General features: G+C 38.6%; 2 protein-coding genes across 12 annotated transcripts in view; one reads left to right on the forward strand and one right to left on the reverse strand.

Annotated features, from left to right (window-relative positions):
• The window catches only part of GUF1 (GUF1 homolog, GTPase), a 47658-nt gene extending 39481 nt beyond the window's left edge, over positions 1-8177 (forward strand). For both annotated transcript variants that reach the window (XM_006021735.3, XM_025201782.1), the window contains 4 exons: positions 21-122; positions 1312-1431; positions 3139-3175; positions 3998-8177. In XM_006021735.3, coding sequence (XP_006021797.1) covers positions 21-122; positions 1312-1431; positions 3139-3175; positions 3998-4135 — 397 coding nt within the window. In that variant the 3' untranslated portion in view covers positions 4136-8177. The remainder of the gene's footprint in view (positions 1-20; positions 123-1311; positions 1432-3138; positions 3176-3997) is intronic.
• On the reverse strand, positions 103-20319 carry GNPDA2 (glucosamine-6-phosphate deaminase 2). 10 transcript variants are annotated; one of them, XR_003093587.1, is made up of 9 exons: positions 20056-20073; positions 14838-14976; positions 14027-14128; positions 13288-13470; positions 12775-12959; positions 12483-12657; positions 8434-8605; positions 652-758; positions 211-239 (listed from the first exon to the last, which is right to left on the reverse strand). XR_003093587.1 is itself a non-coding variant. In XM_025201787.1 (8 exons), exons 2-8 carry the CDS (start codon positions 14959-14961, stop codon positions 219-221), a joined length of 897 nt encoding a protein of 298 aa, XP_025057572.1. In that variant the 5' UTR covers positions 14962-15001; positions 20126-20319; the 3' UTR covers positions 103-218. The 10 variants fall into 10 exon arrangements, 7 of the variants coding, with proteins under 7 accessions (XP_025057572.1, XP_025057573.1, XP_025057568.1 ...); XR_003093588.1 differs by lacking the exon at positions 211-239 and adding an exon at positions 3260-3352 and having other exon boundaries at positions 666-758; XM_025201787.1 differs by lacking the exons at positions 8434-8605; positions 20056-20073 and adding an exon at positions 20126-20319 and having other exon boundaries at positions 103-239; positions 14838-15001.
• Positions 20320-20688: the final 369 nt, after the last annotated feature.

Genomic DNA, 20688 nt, shown 5'->3' on the forward strand with positions numbered 1-20688 from the left:
TAAACTTTTTCTCTGTGTAGTTTTGATTATGAAGATGCAGGATACCAGGCTGCAGACCTTGTCAAAATGGATTTTCTTTTAAATGGAAACACTGTTGAGGAACTTGCAACTGTTGTACACAAGTGAGTTGATGAACTGGATGGCCTCAGCCAGCGAATCAAAAATAGTTTTATAGATGCTGGTAACATACATTAATATAGGACAGAGTACTTCACCATTTAGCTGCCTTCAGGAATGATCTGTAAAAGAAAAGAGGCATTTTAAAACTTGAGATATACTTAATACTTTAATTATTTTTAAAAGATACAAATTATTAATCAGAGAAAGTAGAAAATGTTAAGATAGGGTAACTGTGGATAAGCAAGAGTTTACACTGAGGGAGAAGGATAAACTTTCTCCTTTGAAGAGAGCAGACAATATTGTGGAAAGGTTTGATGAAAATAAGACACTGGTTTCTTAAAGGTATCCAATTAATTGAAAGTTGCTTAGTTCTATGTTCCACATAATTTCAGTTCCTTGTAAATTTGCTTTTGTGTTCCTGAGTTACGCCATACTTGGAAGAGTGTACACACAGTGAAGACAGCATTTTTACCAGGTGCCTATGGTATATAAAGTTTTTTTTCATAATTTATCATGTTGAGTTTCTATTACCTTTTCAAAATAGGGTTTGACATACGGCCCTTCACTGGTCTTTAGCTTCTGAATCCACTGTGACTTGGAAATCGAACAGGTTTGGTGAGAAGAGAGTTTATCAAAGACTGGAAAAAGAGAACATATGTAGAGTTCATATTTATAAAATGGAAACATACACGTGGGCACTGTAAGCAAATATTATTTTATGCAGATTTTAATTAACAAGGCAAGCTTCTGCAAAAGAGAAGGAAGCTGTGGTGTCCAGATTCATTTGACTCATTTTCCAGTCCTTAGTCAAATCCTACCTTTGTATGTGATTTTACCTCAGTATCAGTCGAACATTATCTTCCTTAAGGTAGACCCTTCCTTCTAAAACTGGTTAAGACTTTCAAGCTGAATTATTCCAGTATTATAGCATACTTTAATACAGAGTTCAAGGATATGAAAATCAATATCAAAGGACCAGAATTCTTAAATTAGACATCTTAAACTGAAATTAGTTTAATTATATTGAACTACTTATTCAGTAAGATGCAATATATTAACAATATATTTTGAATTTCATAACTGCAGATTGTGTGAAGTCTTTTATTATAAACTGTTAAAAATATTTATCTTTAATATTTTTTCTAGGGTTGCAGTATTTGCCCTAAAAACACTTGTATATTTCTTTTTCAGGGACAAGGCATATGCTGTTGGTAAAGCCGTATGTGAACGTTTAAAAGATGCTATTCCTAGACAGTTGTTTGAAATTGCCATCCAGGCTGCTATTGGCAATAAAATTATTGCAAGAGAAACGTAAGTTGCACTTGTTCTGACTTCAGTGAAGTTTTGTGATGAGAACTCTTTATTTTCTGTTCAAATAGATTTTGTTGTATAACCAAACCTGTTTCAGGGTGAACAGTGGCAAGGTGCTGTCACTTATATTTCCAACTGGTGGGAGACTTAAATAAGGCGGCCTACATTTTTTCTCTTATAAGGTATGGGCAGATGAAACAATTATACTGAATTAAAAGTGGGGGAGACTTCCTGCTCAGAAACACATATCAGCTGATCAGTCCTAACTGTTCTGTTTGTTCACTGTATCCTGCAGTAAGTAAAGCTAAATTGGGGCATTTTGAAACAGCTAAATACTGCAGTTTAGTTTCCACTTGATGTGGGATTGGGCTGGACACAAGATACAGCTGCAGTGGCACATGGTAATTTCTAACCCTCTCCTTTTTGGTATAATTGTTTTGTCTATCTATTCCCCATATACTGTCAGTTTCTTGCATAATAAAATGATTGCTTGATTTTCAGATTTTGAACCTGGTATTCTTTTCAAGTTTATAAAGTCAAAGAAAAAACAATCCAGTGTTGTTACTATGAGTGTATAAAAACAAAATGCTTTTAATGGATGGAGCATAAGTTGGAAGCAGATCGCAAAGGGGAGTTACTTCTAGGATGTAGCAAAATAGTTTTCACTGATAAAATTTTCTTGCTGTATGCTATCCTTGATTAGACTTCCATTTAATAAAGGGTCCTAGCACCTTGGAAATATGAGAGGCAGGAGAGTTCTCTTTTGTTTTCCATCCCTTTGCAAGCTGCTGCTTCCATAGGAAACAGTGTGCAGGCTGGACAAAGGCATTTCCACAAAACCGGCTCCACTGAAAACTGACCATTGTTATTTGGTATGATACCAATTCAGTTTTTTGGTTGCTGTAAAAAACTAGGATTTGGATTATGGCAAGTAATTGCAGACAGTAGAGGGTCCAAGCAGAAAAAGTTATCATGCCAGTGGTTCTTAATATGTAAAGAATTGATGAACAGTAGAAATCAGGGCATGCCTTTAAACAACTAGTCATCTCTAATACAATGGTTCTCAACCTTTCTAGACCCAAGGCACCCCTTGGTAAATGCCAGCTCTTAGTTTTTCACACATTTTTTGACTAAGGAAAGATAATAGCAATTTTTCTGCTGCAGCAGGACAGGATGTTTTTAACAATGGATTCGTTTGAAATCTTTGGGTTGTTCCATGGCACTCCTGAAAGGATTTCAAGACAGACACTCCAGGGTGCTGTGGCACCTTGGTTGAGATGTTCACTCATCTAGCAGATAGTGAACATTGCTTCATTGCAATAATGAATTCTTGGCTACACAAAAATTACTGGCTTTTGGTTAATGAAAGTATTGTATGTTTTTAAACTACACTTATTTTGATAAAGTCACAGATGTAACTTTTAAAGAGGGAGATCATAACATTTTAGTTATGTAACATACACTCTTTTTTGGATTTTGCAGTTATTTATTCAATATTGGGAGAGTTTTAAAAGGCAACCTTCAAGTTTTGTTTGGACTGTAGTATTTTAAATGCGATACTGATTTGGGTAATGATGCCCAACCATCTGAGGATTGTGTTGTATTGTTTCATGTGTTCTTAAGGGTTAGAATAAGGCACCTCATGGAGGGCCTGGACTTCCTAAGATATTCAGTCATGCAGATAGTATATGGTATTTTCTCTTTCAGGTTGAAAGCTTACAGAAAGGATGTCCTGGCAAAATGTGTATGTATTTCTTTTCAGTTGGGGAATTCCTAATGCATTTAAATGTAAATCCTTTCACTAAAGTGACATGATCCATCTACCTACTTCCTTGAGCCTCTTTCCGTGTCTGCCAGAGAGGTTGTGCTTGCTTTTCTTTCTTGTGGATTGTTTGGATGTTGTAACCCACTGTGAGCCTTTCTGGAAAGGGAGAGGGAGAAATCTAAATGTATTGTGGTGATTGTCTTTTTTTGCATCCTGACACTTTTACTATACTTGTAATACAGTTCAGAGAAGTTGGCTGTTTTTCAGCAGGGGTGTGTGTGTGTAAGCCACGCACACGCCACTGAGTCAGTGATATAAGAAAGTCCCCAAGCTGACACTAGTTTATAGATAGGTTTGTATTGATTTTCAGTGATCAATTTAGAATCTAGTTTGAATGATGTAAAGCTTAGCTTTACACAGACTAGAGAGAATTATACAAAAAGCAACACTTGTTAGACTTTTAAGGATCTAAAAGACCAGAAATAAGTTAGAGAAGTAAAGCTTGCTTTCCCTTAGCCTTTGTACCTCTTGAGCAAATTCAGCATGCGATCAACCTGTGTGATAGGGAAACTGATAGTGCATACCTATGGAACTGCCTAAATTAGTCTGTTCATTGCTTCTCTTCTCCCTTCCAAGAGGTGACTATTGGGACTTAGTTTAATTATGTGTTGCTTATTATCTTAAAAAAGAGAGACTCTGGTAGACTTCATAATACAGTTTTAAAACTTGCGTTACAGTATAACTTTTAGACTAAGCGGTATTTAAATATGTGGAACTTGAATATTTTTTCCCCTTTAATAGTATGGTGGAGATATTTCAAGAAAAATGAAGCTTTTAAAGAGACAAGCAGAGGGAAAGAAGAAGATGAGGAAAATTGGCAATGTGGAAGTGCCAAAAGATGCCTTTATAACTGTCCTAAAGAGACAATCTGACAAATAATTGGAGACTAATAATATACTTTAATTTAATACCTGTGGGGGAATGTGTGTGCAACTTCCATCTAGTGTACTTGATTTGTAATACGAAATGTTGTACCTGCATATTCAGAGATACTGTTGTAATCATGTATATATATTTTTGTAAACTACAGTTCAGTTTTTATTACCAGGTGCTACTTGATAATATGTACAAATGCTTGTAAATGGTCTTAGGAAATTAAACTTGAATGATTGATGAAAACTAAATATTTTTCCACATAATTTTTATTAAAATTTTATACTTTCCAATATTTGAGTAAATAACTCATTCTAACACCATGAATAATACGCTATGTCTAACCTTGTGGAAACCTCTTGTGCCTGAAAGAACCAGGGCAGTGCATCATACAATTGTATAAAATAGAATTCTAGTATATTAACTGTCATCGCAGCAAGGTAATTTTCTTATTGAGAAACTTGTATTGAATAGTTACCTCAAAATAATTATTGTCCAACTTACTTGCTAAAAGTTGCTATTTTCAGCTAATAGTACATATGTTACAGCAGGATGTGGTTAAGTAGTTGGAGGATTTTAATTTTAGTGTTTCAAATAGTAGATAAAAAGAACATGCAATCAAGTTCCTTAAATCTGTTAGTATTGCTCAGCTGTTCTTCTGTTCAGCCCAATTACAGATTCAGCAAAAACACCAGGGCCAGGTTATTCCTTATCTGTATTAGGAAGAACCTAAAACAAGAGTCAGCAGCCTGTACCTGCCAATGCTAGGGGCTGCTTGCTCTGGGCAACAGGGAGAAGCAGCCAAGGTAGGGGTAGGCAACTCCTGGCATGTCTGCCGGTGTGTGGCACACAAAGGCATTTTGCTTGGCATGTGTGCTAGGGGCTGGGTTTATGCTGCCACAACAGGGATTGGGCCACTTATAACTCCCATGCTGTCAGCCCCTGGCACTCCAACATATTACAAGTCAAGATTACAGGTGTTTTTTACATTCTGCCTAAATATATTGCTGATCCCTGAGCTAAGGCCTTTTATACTATTCAATACAGGGATATAGGGTCAGTTCTGGACACAGATCTTTTTTGGAGTGGTTACTTCTCTAACATACTAAGTATAGATCAGGAAACATACTCATAAAAAAAGCTACAGGATTGGTATTTCTGAAGAGAAGCTTACCTTTGATGAAGAAATGCATGTACAAATGTTTTTACCCAGATTAAATGTAAGTAAGAAACTGGGGATGGGCCAACTACTTGATCCAGGAAGATTAAAAATAGCCTGGTTAGGGTTAGTGGGCAGGAGTAGTACAGGCCCAGGGGTGGCGAGGGGTTGGGCTTTCCCAGCCCAAGGGCTGTATTGTGAACACAGGCATTTGCTAGATCAGGTTAACCCTTTGGAGAGCAGGTGAATTAACTTTTAAGGATAACCTCCTGGAAGCGAACTAATTTAGATCAGACACACTTTTTGGGGCAATTTAAAGCCCTGTTAATGGCTGCAGGACCAGGCATTGAAGTCCATCTAACTTTGTTTAGGTCAATATAAATGTAACATTTGTACATATCCCAGATCATCACTGAACCGGAAGAAGATTTCAGACACAGGTAATGTAAGAAGAAAGATGAGAACTGCCAAGAGGTTGGATGGAGTTGGACCTTATCAAAGCTATTAAAACAACTGTCTTAGTGAATGAAGTGCGCTTATTCTATAACATAATCCAGCTATGGTCTAAGCACTAAACAGATGCTTCCTTTTTTGAGACAGAAGGTTTCTAGTAATTGATGTTACTTAGAACAAGGTACAAAGGCAAGTTCATGCAGAGGACAAATAAGATTGAATGTGGGATTAAAAAAGGGACAGAGTGGCCCTCTATAAATCTTTGCCCTGTGAAAATAGCTATTCCTGCAAGAAATGCAGAAGCTAGTCTTTATTTCCCTCCTGAAAAATTTTAACTAAAAAAAGTTCTAGAAGGGTCCCACTAAGTCTCTGTGGGTACATCTACATGTTTATTAATGCACAGTAGTTACTGTGCATCTAATTTAGGACTTGCTTAATGAAGGACTAAGAAAATGCACAGTAACTATAGAGTTACTGTTCAGTAGTGCTGGCACATGATTTTTTAGTGACATTTACTGTAAAGTAGCATATTAACATGGTTTTTGCCTGGCATGCTACTGCAAAGTATTATTAGGCTACTACACATGAAGTGCTTTGTGTAGACACACCCTGTAAGGAGTATGTGGAAATGAATTATAAGGATTATATAGTGTTCCTACCTGCTGCATAGCCATTTGTTACAGCTTGCTTATTTTTCTATGTTATTACTAGTTTCAGAATACATTTATTGCAAGTTTGGCTTCAGGCTTGAGGGAATTTAACTTTGTATTTGAGGCTGGTGACATTTCATTTGATTTTTTGACACTAGTAAGACTTACTGTGTTTCCCTACTTGTACTTAGTGGCAGCTTCCTGCTAAAGGACTATTCAGTAATAAACGTACCTGTGTATGACATGTTTGTAGTTAAGAAATGCTTTCAATTTAGCTTTCAAGAATGTAATTTTCACAAGCAAATGTTTTATAAAGCATGAAAGGAACACAAAAAGAACACTGAATACTTTACTTTTAAAGTTTGTGTGTAACATACAGCAGGTTTGTGTGGGGACAGGTACACAGTGGGTGCATCTACACATGCCATTGGGGGCAGCAATAAGACTACAGAGCTTATTGCTCTGCAGTTTATTGCTCCTTGGCATGTGGTTTACATGTGCATCTAGACTGCAACACATTGAGGGAGCCCAGGGACTGCTCTGACCATGCTCAACCTGCTGTAAAGGAGGTACTTGGAGCATGAGGGTGCTTAAGTATGGGCCTAGCTGGCTGGCAGCCTGTGGACTGAAGCACCCTCCTGCCTCAGCCAGTTGATGTGTGCGCTGCTGCATGTAGATACTGACAAGAACTCTGCAGCAGGATAGTACTTGCATGTACAAGCTGCAGAGTTTATTACTTTCATGTACCCTAATAAGGGCACATGAGTTGACCTTGAGAAGTCTACTATGCAATTAAATTGGTCAACTGTGCAGTAAACATCTTGCATAGATCCACCCAATGGCAGATAATACATGGAGCAGAGGATCAGATTAGCTATGGAGCACAAGGCAGGAAGCAGAAAGCTGAGCAGGTTGGGTAAGGGAAAGGGACTGAAGTGGCACTTTCCAGGAAGAGTGTGGGGCTAGTATGTGGTATGTCCAGCAAAAAGGCTGGCCCCCACAGATATTTTTATACTATGTTTTTGAGAAGCTGGCCTGGGATGAGATTAACTGCCCTCTTAGCTAGAGAACAACAGTATCCTTTCACTACAACTCACTGAAAACTAGTCTGCTCTTTAGTCCCCCTTTACATTCAACAAAATAAAAGTTTAGACATTTTTGGTTTGTGTACGTAAGCTTTACTTGGAGCAAGAATGTAGAGTGTTCAACAATTATAACAATACAATGCAAAATAGCTATCCTACTGCAAAAGTGGTTCAGTAACAGATGTCATTGTATTAAAACAAGTCTCTTTTGTAGACTATTACATTAAATAATTGCAAAGAGGTTATATTATCACATCACTGAAGCAACTAAATTCTTGTCTTAAAAAAAAAGAAACACTTAACATTTTTCCTCATTTACAAAGCTCATAATTACTAACCATATAAAAATGCTAAATTAATTTGTAACATGTAACAAAGAAAAGTGCTATGGCAGAAATCTGATATGTACAAAATTGTAAAATAAACTTTTTGAAGGGGGCAGCTGCATTTTTAGGCACCATTTCCATGTTTGTTTGTTTTGTTTTTTTTATTTGCCTGAATTTTGTGCACTAGTACTTACTCTAATTGCTCTTGGACAGCTCGTAAGATAAATTTAAGGCAACCAAGTGCAAAAGCTCAGTGTGCATTTGAGATATGTAAACAGCATTTCATAGTAAAAAAAGTGTGCAATTTACAAGTCCATACCAGTTGACAATGGAGAGGCCAAAAAAAAAACCAACCTGTTTTGCCTCTAAAAACTAGAATGAGGAGTGTAGTTTTGCACTATTGGAACTAGGATTACAATGCTTGAACCAAGATTCCATTTACTCCAACACATTACATTGCTGTGCTATATAGAGTACTCTGTTGTTTGCCATTTCTCATAACAAGCAACTTCCATTTTTATTTGCTAAACTCAAGATAACAAAAAGTTATAGCAAAATGTACAAACACATCATCATATAGATATGGAATGTGACTGTATAAATATTGGACCTTAAAAAAAAATTACAGTACCTAATATTCCCCAATTTAGCCAGTTGTCAGCATATTGCATAGCAGTAAATTCTTCTGCTACCTAAAAGTAGTTGCTGTGTTCACCCATGTGAAGTTCCTCCTCAATTCTTCCTTCAGTTCTCTTTCATACTGTATAATGGATCCACAAGTTTATTGTGCACATGCATTAAACCTTAGGGGGGGAAAAAGCAGCTAAATGTAAAAGTCAGCACACATTATCTATGTTTATTTACTACAAATAAATACATTTTTAACAGTCCACTGAATTAGCAGAGAAAGCAGAATGACCACTCAAAAGCACTTTTAGAAAAACCAAATTTTATGCAGGCAGTTACTAAAAGTACACAGATTAAGCAGCAAGGGCAGTGCAAGTTCCTAAATGTCCCACAGTGATATATCCAGACTATGTATTTTTGGAATAAGCTAACTCAGGACACCACTAGGAAATTCAACATTTCAGCTGTATCCAACAATTGACTGTTACTGCCAATCAGTTTTTAGCCTCCAATTTCAATTGGATTTTGGAGTACACAGATGCATTGGTTCCTCTTTTGGGACAGAAGCTAAACTGATTGCAATATATGTGCTACACAATTCTTTATTCCATGGGTTATGACCACCTGGAATTGCATCATATACTAGTTTGATGATGCTCCAAAATGGCCTGGATCGTGACATGAAAGATTACTATTAGGGGCATGTGAAATGGCCTGTATTAGATACAAATCAGTGATTCAGTCATAGACAAAGCTTTAAATATTTTTTCAACATACCTTGAGGTACCAGGCATGGCTCGTGAATACTACAATGCGGGGGAAAGGCATGCTCGGCAGCAAACCTGGAAGCGCTTCTGGTTCACTTTCAGGTCTGCTGCTGAGCACGCTGAGGAGCCCCCTGCGTTCCTGTGGGATGCTTCATCCCCACCTTACCATCACAGCATTCACAAATCACCTGGTACCCTGAGGTATGGAGACAACATTTAAAAGCTGTGTCTGTATCCGAGTTGCCAAATCTTTCTGAATCGATTCAGAGGGTTTTGATTAAATTTGGAGAGATTAAAAGGGCTTCCTGATTCTATCCGATTCAGGGATTTGGGCACCGAATCGAATCGGGGACCAAAGCTTCACGCAGCCCTAATTACTATTTGTGAAGATGTCTATTAATAAGCTTCCCATGCACTGAGGCTTGCAGAACAAAAAGCTCAAAGTTATTAGAAAGATCAAAAACCCCCATATAGATTCAACACTTTGGGCACTGGTGTCTCAGTTTTATACCTTAGATCTCTTCAACAGACATTCACAAGCTAGAGATGCTGGGAGGTTACCCAATTGTGGGGTGTTTCAGAGTATAACTTATTTTTTCAGCATCTGTCATGGCAGCTTAAGTTTCCAGGCTTGCCAACATCAATACCAAACTCTGACCTCAACACAATTTCAACTGCTTTTTATTAAAGTTAACAACCATTAAAGACTATTCTACCTTGTACCAGAGGAGGTGAACCACAGCATTGGCTAATGTTTGTTGTATGCGTTATTTTTTAGCTGTCCTGGTTTAGAATTACCTTATTACAATACAACTCATCTATTTCCATCAAAGTTACACATGCATAAGGAATTCATATTAGTGTTTTCAACTGAACAGTAAGGAAATTAAAGTTAGGGCCCTTGACCTTGGTTCAGTAACATGGCACATTCTGTGTCTGTTATTATGTTAAAGAGTCTGTAAATATAAAACATAATATACGCACATATTGAGGCTAACTTGCATGTTGCTGTAGTAACTGCATTTCTTTTAGTTGGTTCCCTATGCAGTTTTAATGATAAGTTTAAGCAATCATGTGAAAAGCCACTTTATGCAGCACCAGCACCTTGGGTTTTTTCTAGTTTATATCTGCCATCATAGGCCAGGCATTACACTTTTACCAGTATAAGTGATTGGTAACTGGTCTATATCCTTAGCAGAACAAGAGTTTGACACACAAACACTGGTTTAAAAGTGGCAGAATTTGGTCGAAGATTTTCCCTCTCACCTCTCCCCAAAGGGCAAATGTGTGTTCTGTTTGGTACTGATCTGAGCTATGGTGCTTACAGTGGGCACATCTACATAGGCTAACGTACATTAAAGTGCACATTTTAATGCATATGTAATCATCACAAAAAAACATGCTTTAGCTAATGCATATTAAAATAGGCTAATGCGCATTTTTCTAGTACCTTACACTGGAGGTAATGGATTTTAACATGCATAACCTAAAGCATATTAATTAAATGTGTAGACAAGCCTAGAAAAATTAGATCAATTCCATTTTGGGCTTTTTGAATGGCTGTACCTAGACTTAAATGTCAAACAGATTTTAGGGATTTCCCTATTCATGTTTACTATGAGCACTGCGGGCCAAAGATTCTCCCCAGTTCATGCCTCCTGATATTTTCCTTTTATTGCTGGTTATTTCAAGAATACAGTAACCAAGTTTTGAAATAGTGAAAAATGGGTATTTCATTTTGAAGTCATTTAGGTACTGAAAAGAGTTTGCAGTTGGCGTATAGGATCCAAAACAATGACTAAGGCTGCTACTGTCATTCTACTGTGGCCCCATTTAAAACTTTACACAACCTTATTTTACAAATCAGTCAATAGTAAAAATTCTAGTAGTAGTAGTATCCTATTCAATTTATGAAAGGGTACAAAATAAATTTTCCATATAGCCCTTTGCTTCTTCAAAGCAGTGGTCATATCAGCGTCACAAGTCTACTAGTTATATATCAGTATGTCTGTTAGGTGACAAATCCATTATTCAAGAACCTTCATAACATTTTGCATAGTGGAAGGAGAGAAAAGTATTCAATTCATGAAGTAATTCTGGCAAATTTAGATTAAACGGTCACAATAAGAGTAATTCGGCTATTAAGACAGATCAGTAGATAGAGATTTTTTTAAAACACAAAACCATAATAAAGAGAGACAGAACAGAGCAATGAGATACCCATGTATAAATCTGAGAGTGAGTGACAGTAGGCAAGGGAAAAATAATCAAGCCAGGGGTTGTCAGCACCAAATATTGGTTTGCTTTTAAATTGGTAGGGTCCAGAGATTGATTTGGATAGGGAAGCAATTTTAAAAAGACAGAAAGCCACCAGCCTAACTCTCAGTAACAAGCAGACCCTGGACAAATAAAATAATATTGTGATTAAAACAAAACCAAGTCCCACCCTCCGTTCCCCAAATCCCTAGAACTTTAGTTTCTAACTACATTATTTTCCCAGCCTCAGTCTCCCTGACCTCATCAGGTTTATCTGCTACAGATCACAATGAAACAAGTTTGTCAAGTAGCAACTTTCACCATAACATTAAAAAGCCATTCAATTAGAAGTTAAGGATCAATATATAAAATATCAGTAAAGCAACTTTCACTGAAATAATTAAATCAAAATGCAGCATGTAAAACCGTGTACGTCTTGGATAAGACAATTTATGAAATAGTGGATATTCAGTTATACAAATGCCTGATTAGGCAAGCTGTCCTTTAGTCATTCCAACCTCTGTCACACATTGAGCTTCTGGGGCCCAAAATTCTAGCTTATTAAGCACTATAATAAGCAGATAAGACAAATAAGCAAGATGGAGAAACACTATAGACTACAGCAAAAACGTTAACAGCTTAAAGTCATTTGGGATAAGTCTGTCTTATATCAAGTTTATCAATAAAAACCTGAATTTCACTTTCCAGTGTTTTTAAAGTACAGTGAAGGGGCATATGGCTAACAGTACAAACTTAAAAAAAAGAGGGAGAGACCATGTCTCTTCCCTGACAAATTTTATTTGAACATCACAGATTCTGTACTGTTCTTTTTGCATGAAAGAAACACAGCTAAGTTTTTTAAAACACTGTATTATATTCAAATTACAAAGCTCAATCTTTCATATTTCAAATACTGTAGCCATTTTTCCTTTAATATACATGCTACACTGAAGGGCCAGGATTTAACCACTTAATTTTTAAACTGAGTATTCAAACAAAGGCAACTATTCTATTTTGATTCAGTGCTCACCTTTAAAATATTTCACGGTTTTAACTCTTAGTTCTAAAGTAGCATCTTCATCACATACAAAGATAGTGCGAGGGTGCTGCTGGAAAGCAGAAACTGTCCACATATGATTGACCCCTTCTTCAATTGCCTTATACAAGGCAAAAGCTTTGTGTGCACCTGTTATGAGAATCATTACCTGAAAAGCAAACAGTTCTTAGTTTATCTTAAATTTCAAAGACAATTTTGATAGTAGTGTCCTGAATATAAATACATGCAAATAAAAAAGCGGTAGTTAGAATTAAAAAACTCTTACTTCTCTAGCATCCATCACTGTACCCACACCGACTGTTAATGCCATAGTTGGTACTTTAGATAAATCTCCATCAAAATACTTAGCATTTGCCAAAATGGTGTCCATCGCTAAAGTTTTTAACCTTGTTCTCGAAGACAGACTTGATCCTGGTTCATTGAAAGCAATGTGACCATCTGGACCAATGCCTTTACAAAGCAGAAAAGAATCAATCATTTCTAATCTTTAAAATAGTCTCAAAAACAATGAACTGTCTGCACTGCGCTGCCCCACCATTCTTCATAATCCTATCTTATTTCCCCCCCCCCAGTTGGAACTAAAGGTTATTTATACACTTGTTAGTTACCACAAATTGGACTCTCTGTATCTTTACATTCAAACTGATTCTTGATATCAGTAATGAAAGTCTCTTAAATCTGTGCTTCAAAGTAAAAGTTCTTAGATAAAAGTTCTGAAAGTCCCGATTCAGTCCACTTATTAGCCACAACTGATCACTGCTAGAGCATTTCCCCATACCTCCAACAAACAGTTCGATTCCCCCAGCCTCTTCAATTTTCTTTTCAAATGCATCACACTCTGCTTGCAAGTCCAGAGCATTCCCATCCAGGATATGAGCGTTATTAGGGTCTATATCAATATGCTTAAAGAAATTATTCCACATATAGGAGTGGTAACTCTCAGGATGATTTCTGGGAAGCCCTGAAATGGTTTAAAGTGAAATTCACATTACTATGAGCTAACTGAACCAACCAAAGTTATGCTTGGATTTACACATACAGTACTTATATTAGAAATGCACCATGTCTCAAAAATCTGTCTCACCAGAACACACAAATGAAATAAAGAGTTTTAAATGATCCTCCTATAAAAAGAGACACATCTCTTAACTGCCGTGGATGTGATAGAGTCATTCCAGAGAGTGGATAGCATTATATTTAAGTTTTGTACAGGACCTTGGAGGAAATCAGGCCCAATACTTTGTTCTGCAGTGCTTTCTGTAAGGATTTTAGTCACCTTACAGAGTGAAAATTTAGCCTTACCAGCCACTTCAGTTGCACATTTTTTTTCTTTTTTTTTTGCAGAGGAAAATTAGAAGCTGACTTGGGAGTTAAAAAAAAAACAAACAAAAAACAAAGCCATGACATATGTGCTTCTCAAGTCTCAGTTTTGTGCTTTAACCACAAAATAGTATATCTTTTCTCCAGCATTTAAACTATAAACTGAGCCTCTCAATATTTGCAACTTCAGAGCTTACCGACATATTCATCCATGTTGAAAGTCTTTACATATTTGAAGGAGAGATCTCCGTTCTTGTGATATTCTATCAGCTTTTTGTAGCATCCCAGTGGTGTACTCCCTATATTAAATAATTTTGTTATTCTTTTGCTTCATATGCCAGTGAGTCACATTTTTAGATGCATATGGAAAATTATAAAGTCTTCTAAAGTTGGCTTCTGTTACTATAACAGGCTCAAGAACCTATTACATTTCAAGAGGATTCTGAAAAACTCCTACTGACTAGCAAGTTGTCAAGCTTCAACAACACGTCCCTATGAAGTATTTAAAAGAATACAGTAGAACCACCAAGATTTTGGTATCCAGGTGATTTTCAACAGGTTGCCAATTAAGAACAAGATGCTCAGCTGTTTGCTGCAGCATTCACTTCAAAAGGCACATCTCTTTCATAGAGAAGTACGGTGAGAAGGGACCCCAAAAGATCATCTAATCCAACCAGGATCAAATCTGCAGCCTTGGCACTATTAGCATTGTGCTCTAGCCAACTGAGCTAAGCCACCCCTGCATCACCTGGAGCATATCAGCAATCCTGTAAAGATGACTGAAGATACAGCACCTTTCTAAAATAAAAGGTGCACGCCACCAGAGCACCTCAGAGGCTCTGCACAGTCATTACTACAGCTATATGCACATAAATCTGAGGAACCTAATTTTGGGGACTATCTGTGTTCTGTACTGCATAACATTTGATTATACAATCAAGCAAAGGATTGCTACTGACTAAGCACAGAAGAAATGCATCTGTTTGCTCTCAATTATGAGCATTTTACCTGTTGGTAGACCAAGCGTAAAATATTTTCCTTCACTTGGCTTGAACTGGATAATACGGTTACAAATGTATTTTGCAGCCCATTCACTAGCCTGGTCATAATCTTCAAGAATTACAAGTCTCATTCTGGTGGCGAGCAGCTAACAGGGGAAGTTAGGATTAAATCTGTGAAATATGTGAGAAGCAGTCAGCATCACATAATAGATATACAAACTGGAATTGAATTAGTTTATTTTCTTCTTAGATGGTCCAAGACCTTAAAAAAACACCCCTTCCCCAAATTTACACTTACAACGTAACACTGAGACTACAAAAAGCATATTATTGTCTCAACGCAAGAATAAAGCAAGTAAGCAGTCTTAACTAGGCCAATTCAACCAATTTCAACATTCTGGACCACTTCAAAGGGTAAGAAAGCCTAGAAAAGAAATTCTTAAAATGTTAGCTATTTTTAAAATGTGTTAATTAAAATGCCTTCTTCACAGACCAAAACTGGAAAGATCACAACAACATAAATACACTTTTGAAACCCAGAGCTCTAAAGCCTAAACAGTTTGGGAAGCTTAAATGTCTGCCCCATTTAATACCAAATAGTTTTATGAACGCTTCCACGAAACTTGGTGGGACCCAATGAGATAGTTCTTAAGTGTTTGCAGGATTGCAGCTTTAATATACATCCCTCCAGAGAAGTTGGTGCAGTCTTGGTACTTTGTCTAGCAGTTATCTAGTGAACAACTAGCAGTTACCCTCCTCTGAGGAAATAGCTTCCTTTGATAAGCAGTTTTTGTTTAAAAAAAAAAAAATTGTCAAGAACATCCTTTTCCATAACAGGTTGAAGCTGGGTGAATTTCAGTTACAAAGAGAAGGCAAAACACACCCCTGTATTACTGTTTTCTCTGTCAATTCTTAAGCAAAAAAAGCAGTTAAACCTCCGCTCCTCATTACAGGGAAAGACCACCTTTGTGGCAGGTGCCACAAGTGAAGAGGAGTGCCTTACCAGGGGTTGCTCCAGTTTCCCATCCTATCTGCTGCCGCTCCCAGTCTCCTCCACCCCCAAAATGCCACAGGCAGGGCTAGTCGAAGCCGCCTGCCATGCGGTTTACTGGAGTATTCAATTTTTTAGTGGATCATAGCACAGCAGTTTTCCAGTTATAGCTAGCTCTTAACATCTCAGCTTTTTTAATACCACTGCAGTTCAGGCTTGAACACCAACCATTATTTGTGGGGGCAGTTAAAGATTTATTCTTCAAATGACATGAAAAACCCACAAGTTAATTTAAGTGCAAAAGCTATGTTTGTGTGTTAGAAGTCAAAATCTAGAGAAAAGGAAAGAGTAATTATACCTGTGTACTTAAAGTCCAAGAGTATAAAGTCTGAAGATATAAACTGTTTTATTCTATGAAAAGGATGCGACTTCCAGGCCATGGCTATGCCACATTTTCTTCTGCTTTAGAGTTTTTTTTTTTTGGTTGACAAGTACATAAAGCATGTCCTGGCTTCACACAAGCCAGTTTCAACCCATGACTGGCAGACACTGATATTCTTGGCTGATTTAAGTGGTCAGTTTTAAAGTAGCCAACATGATGTGACTGCACCTCATACTTTTTAAGGCAAGCACCTGTTCCTTTTAACAGGTAATGAAGAGCTTGTTACTAAAGCAGCTTATACCCCTTATTACCCAATTTTTTCATTCACTTCCCAGGCAGGTTGCAAGTGATGAAGCTACAGAAAGGCATCATATAAAATAGGTCCAAATCCAAAAGTGTGATACTAATTTCCCTTTAAAAAAATCATCCTATAGCCCCAGCAATCCCACAGTGCTTTAGCAAACCAGGTATTGCCTCTTCAGCCAACCTTATTACATCCCAAGAAGCAGCAGCAGGAGCAGGCGGATGCGCTGCAGCCGATCAGGCAGCCACACTCCAGTTCTACACAATTTTCTCCTATTGCATCATGTCACTGACAGAAATACAATACAATGCTCCCCCTGCCCCAGGTTTTCCCTACCTTACCGGCAGTCTCCAGTCTCAGCGAGCACTGCAGTCGCTTTCACAGCAATAGGAGCCCACACCTTTGTGGCAGGTGCCACAAGTGAAGAGGAGTGCCTTACCAGGGGTTGCTCCAGTCTCCCACCCTATCTGCTGCTGCTCCCAGTCTCCTCCCCCACCCCATATGCCACAGGCAGGGCTATTCGAAACCACCCGCCATGCCGTGCTTGTACCGCAGGCTGGGCATACCCACCCCAGGGACAGCAGTACATCTACCGGTCACGAGCCACGGCTAAGCGACGGGCCTCTCAAAGCCCTTTTCCAGCTACTGAGGGCAGCTCGGACCCGGGCTCCGCTGTCTGCAGCCCCGGGGCTCAACCGCCTCTCCCACCCCGGGCTGGAAGCTCCCGGCCCACAGGTGCCCGGGGACAGCAGGGTAGGTGGGTCAAGGGCTCCAGACTCGGCACCGGCAGCAACACGCTCAGCGCGGCCGAGGGACGCCCTGAGGAAGCCCGGCCCCGGCCCCGGCCCCACCTCCTGCAGATCCAGCAACGCCCCCGGGGCCGATGAGGAGCCAGAAACAGGAGCCGGAGTCACAACCAGGCGCAACCCGTGCCGCTTCCACTCCAGCAACCGGGACCGAACCAGCAGCTGCTCTAACAGCTCCGTGAGTCCACCGGGCTTGCGACCCGGAAACAGCAGGGAGAGGCCGGAAGTGGGAGCGACAGCAGCGCTGCGCATGCGCCAGAGAGACCATACTTGGCTGCGTGTCGCGTGTAGTTGATAGAGTGCACATGCGCCACAGAGGCTGTAAAGCTTGCGCGCACCCGCGCGCGGAGGGGCGTTGTTGCAGCACTTGTGCCCGTGTTGTGGGAGCTTTTAGTCAAAGCGTGTCGCGCGGGGTCCTCGCGGTAGGACTAGAGACATACGGGACTTGGGAATTAGGCTGCACGTAGGGAGGCTGGTACCTTCTCTGCTTCTTTTGATAAGTGGCTTTCAGGCAAATTGGGGAAAGCTTAATTCACTGCAGACCTGAACATGCTTAGTGACGAACTTTTACCCTGTTGTTACAGATCTTACCTTTCTCTGCAAAGGGGGAGTAGAAGTGGGCCAAACCTTTTTGAAATAAGTAAAACTAATTCCTGATCCTCAGAAGTTTTGGGGAGGTGATGCCTTTTGTTAGACCAACTAGATATTTGCAAAACAACTTCTTTATTTGCAAGCTTTTGGGCGAACACACCCTTCTTCATGCATAGGGGAGTGCAAAGATTGTAAAATTACTCCTACATGGAAAGGCAAATACATTCATGATCCTCAGAAATACAAAACTCCACATGTCTCGGTTCAGAGATGATGCCTTTTATTAGACCAACTAAGAAATCACAAAGAGTTGTGAACTTCAGACACTTGTATCTGAAGTCTCAAAGGATAGTAAATCAGCTTGTGTGCATTAGGTCAGATCAGAGCATCTTAGACCATTGTTTTCCTCAACATTAGAATTTTTTTTACAAAAAAACCCCATCCCAAATATGGTTTCCTGATTAGGTCATAAATGGGAAGTGGAGACTTGCTGACACTTCAGTGTTACAGATAAAACTACGTAATTTTTAAATGATCATTTTATTTAGGTTGATTGCTTAGAGTTCTTTTATTTGAACAGCAAAAGGCATATGTTTGGAAATATGTGATCCAGGCTTTTTACAATAGCTGAAATCCAGTGAAAGGTAGTAGCAAGCTAAAAATGTAGTCCCTTGAGTACAATTGGTAGTCAAGCCCAGTAACTATACGGGATACATATCTTTGTCATCCAAACTACTCCTAGAAATTGGGTTCCCTTGATTAAATAGTTATTGAGGTATACTGAAGAGAAAGGTAGCACAGCTGAACTGTATGCCTGCTTGAGGAATGTATTCTGTGCTAAAAGTTAAGCACTTTTCTCCAATACTAAATTTACTAATTTATTTTAATGTTAGAAATTAAAAGAGTGGCTGCTGTGTCTTTTTAAAATCACAAAGTAGAAATATTGAATAAGAAAGAACATTTACAATGTAATATGCATGGTTTAGAGAGGGAACACATTTCAAAATACTGGTAATTCAAGTTTTTTAAGTGGAGCCACAAGTAAGTTGGTGTAAAAGAAAAGAAGGTTCTTGTTTAAACAGATTTCCTTAGAAATCAATATCACAATTCTTTATGTCCAGTGCTATAGGATTTTTTTGTTTCATTTCAGTATTGACATACTAAAGTCTTTCAGATTATGCTTCCCCACACTGGGAAAGGGGCAAAAGATTATTCAACATATATACTTTAACTTTTGACTACACATCACCTTCCAGTAAACTACCCAGGTTAGACCATCTCTGCTGTATTTTTTTCCTTTATTTCTTCACTTTAACTAGGTTATTCAATTACTTATTTCTTTTTGCTTAAGCTCCAAGCAAAATATAGGTGAGCTTTTCAGAGACAGTGTAGAACAGTATTTGGTGTTGCATGATTGACTTTGCCCATTTGTTCTGAAAGTCACATATGGCTAGTTTGAGGGTTTTACACTATACTTTCAAGAAGATTGTGCCTTGCCAATAATTTTAAAAAGGGAAAAATGGCAAATCTAATTTGTATGGATTTAATATTGTTCAATGTGCATGTATCAGAAATTATTAATAAAGCTGAAGATGAGTAGAGGCTTATCCAAGAATTGTGATGTGGGGAAAACAACTGACTAAAAGTAGGGGGAACAATGTTTCTGCAAAAAAGAAGCTATTAAGGTTGGAGGGAAGCTAGTATTGGAGTTCGTTGAGTACTGATCTCAGCACAATCTTCTTAAATGTTTTAATGACTTTAACACAAAAGAAGAGTGAATACTGATGGGATTGGTTGATTGTAGAGTTAGGTATCAACACAGAAGGATCAGAATATCATACGGGAAGAATAAAATGAGCTTTGCTGAAGGACTGGCGTGATTGGGAAAGGGAAATTGAATAGTACAAAAGTGCAAGGTAATGAAGTGTAAAGTCACCATTTTAAGCTTTTCTGCTGTAAATTCACAATCCTCTGTCTCTCATTGTTTCAAATGCTGTTGTAACTGCTCTTTCTCAAGCTCTAGTTCCTGCCTCCCCTTTAACATTTCAGCCATTCCAAACATGCACAAAATAACGCCCATGCAGCAGCCACATCCTTTGCACTACCATGTGGCTTATTGGTTGTTTAATATTGTTCAGAGCTCAGACCTACCTCAGTCAGGGAAGTCTCACCCTTGAAGCACCCCCTTTCCCAGGGACATTTCCTCTTCTTCATTACTCACCTCTCTAACCTGCTGGTTTTCTCCTGTCTCAAGCGAGCAGGCAAGGGGGTTTTTCCAGCCATCTCAACATCCCTTATCACAGTAACGATCACTACCAAAAGCCCCGACAGAAGCAGGAAGCCTTGGGCTACTCCGCCTGGTGTACCGACCAAGAAAAACAAGAGAGATACATGGCCAATTTCTTGCAAAAAGAAGCCGTGGCCTTATGCACAGAGCATATCAAATCCAACCCCGCAAAGCGCCAAATAGCAAAATTGTTTTTAAATTCTTTGCAGGGTAAATTCGGTCAGAGAACCAACTTGCTCAACATCAGCATCGTTAGAGACCCTGAAGAACTTTTTGGCTACCTCTTTCTCCCGCCTATGAAATTTCATCTTGCAACTTAATTGATGATGAGGCAGCCTGCGTGTCATGGAAGCATGCCAAAGAGCGTAACACGCTATCGGGTAACACAAACATCTTTATAGGCTGTTTCACCACCGCTTATGCATGCTTAGAGTTGTACGAGCTGTTAGCTTGTAAGACCGGTGTCTGTACCGTGACAGATTCTGTGATATTTGTGA

The sequence above is a fragment of the Alligator sinensis genome, unplaced genomic scaffold, assembly GCF_000455745.1.
Source record: "Alligator sinensis unplaced genomic scaffold, ASM45574v1 scaffold247_1, whole genome shotgun sequence".
Lineage (NCBI taxonomy): Eukaryota > Metazoa > Chordata > Crocodylia > Alligatoridae > Alligator > Alligator sinensis.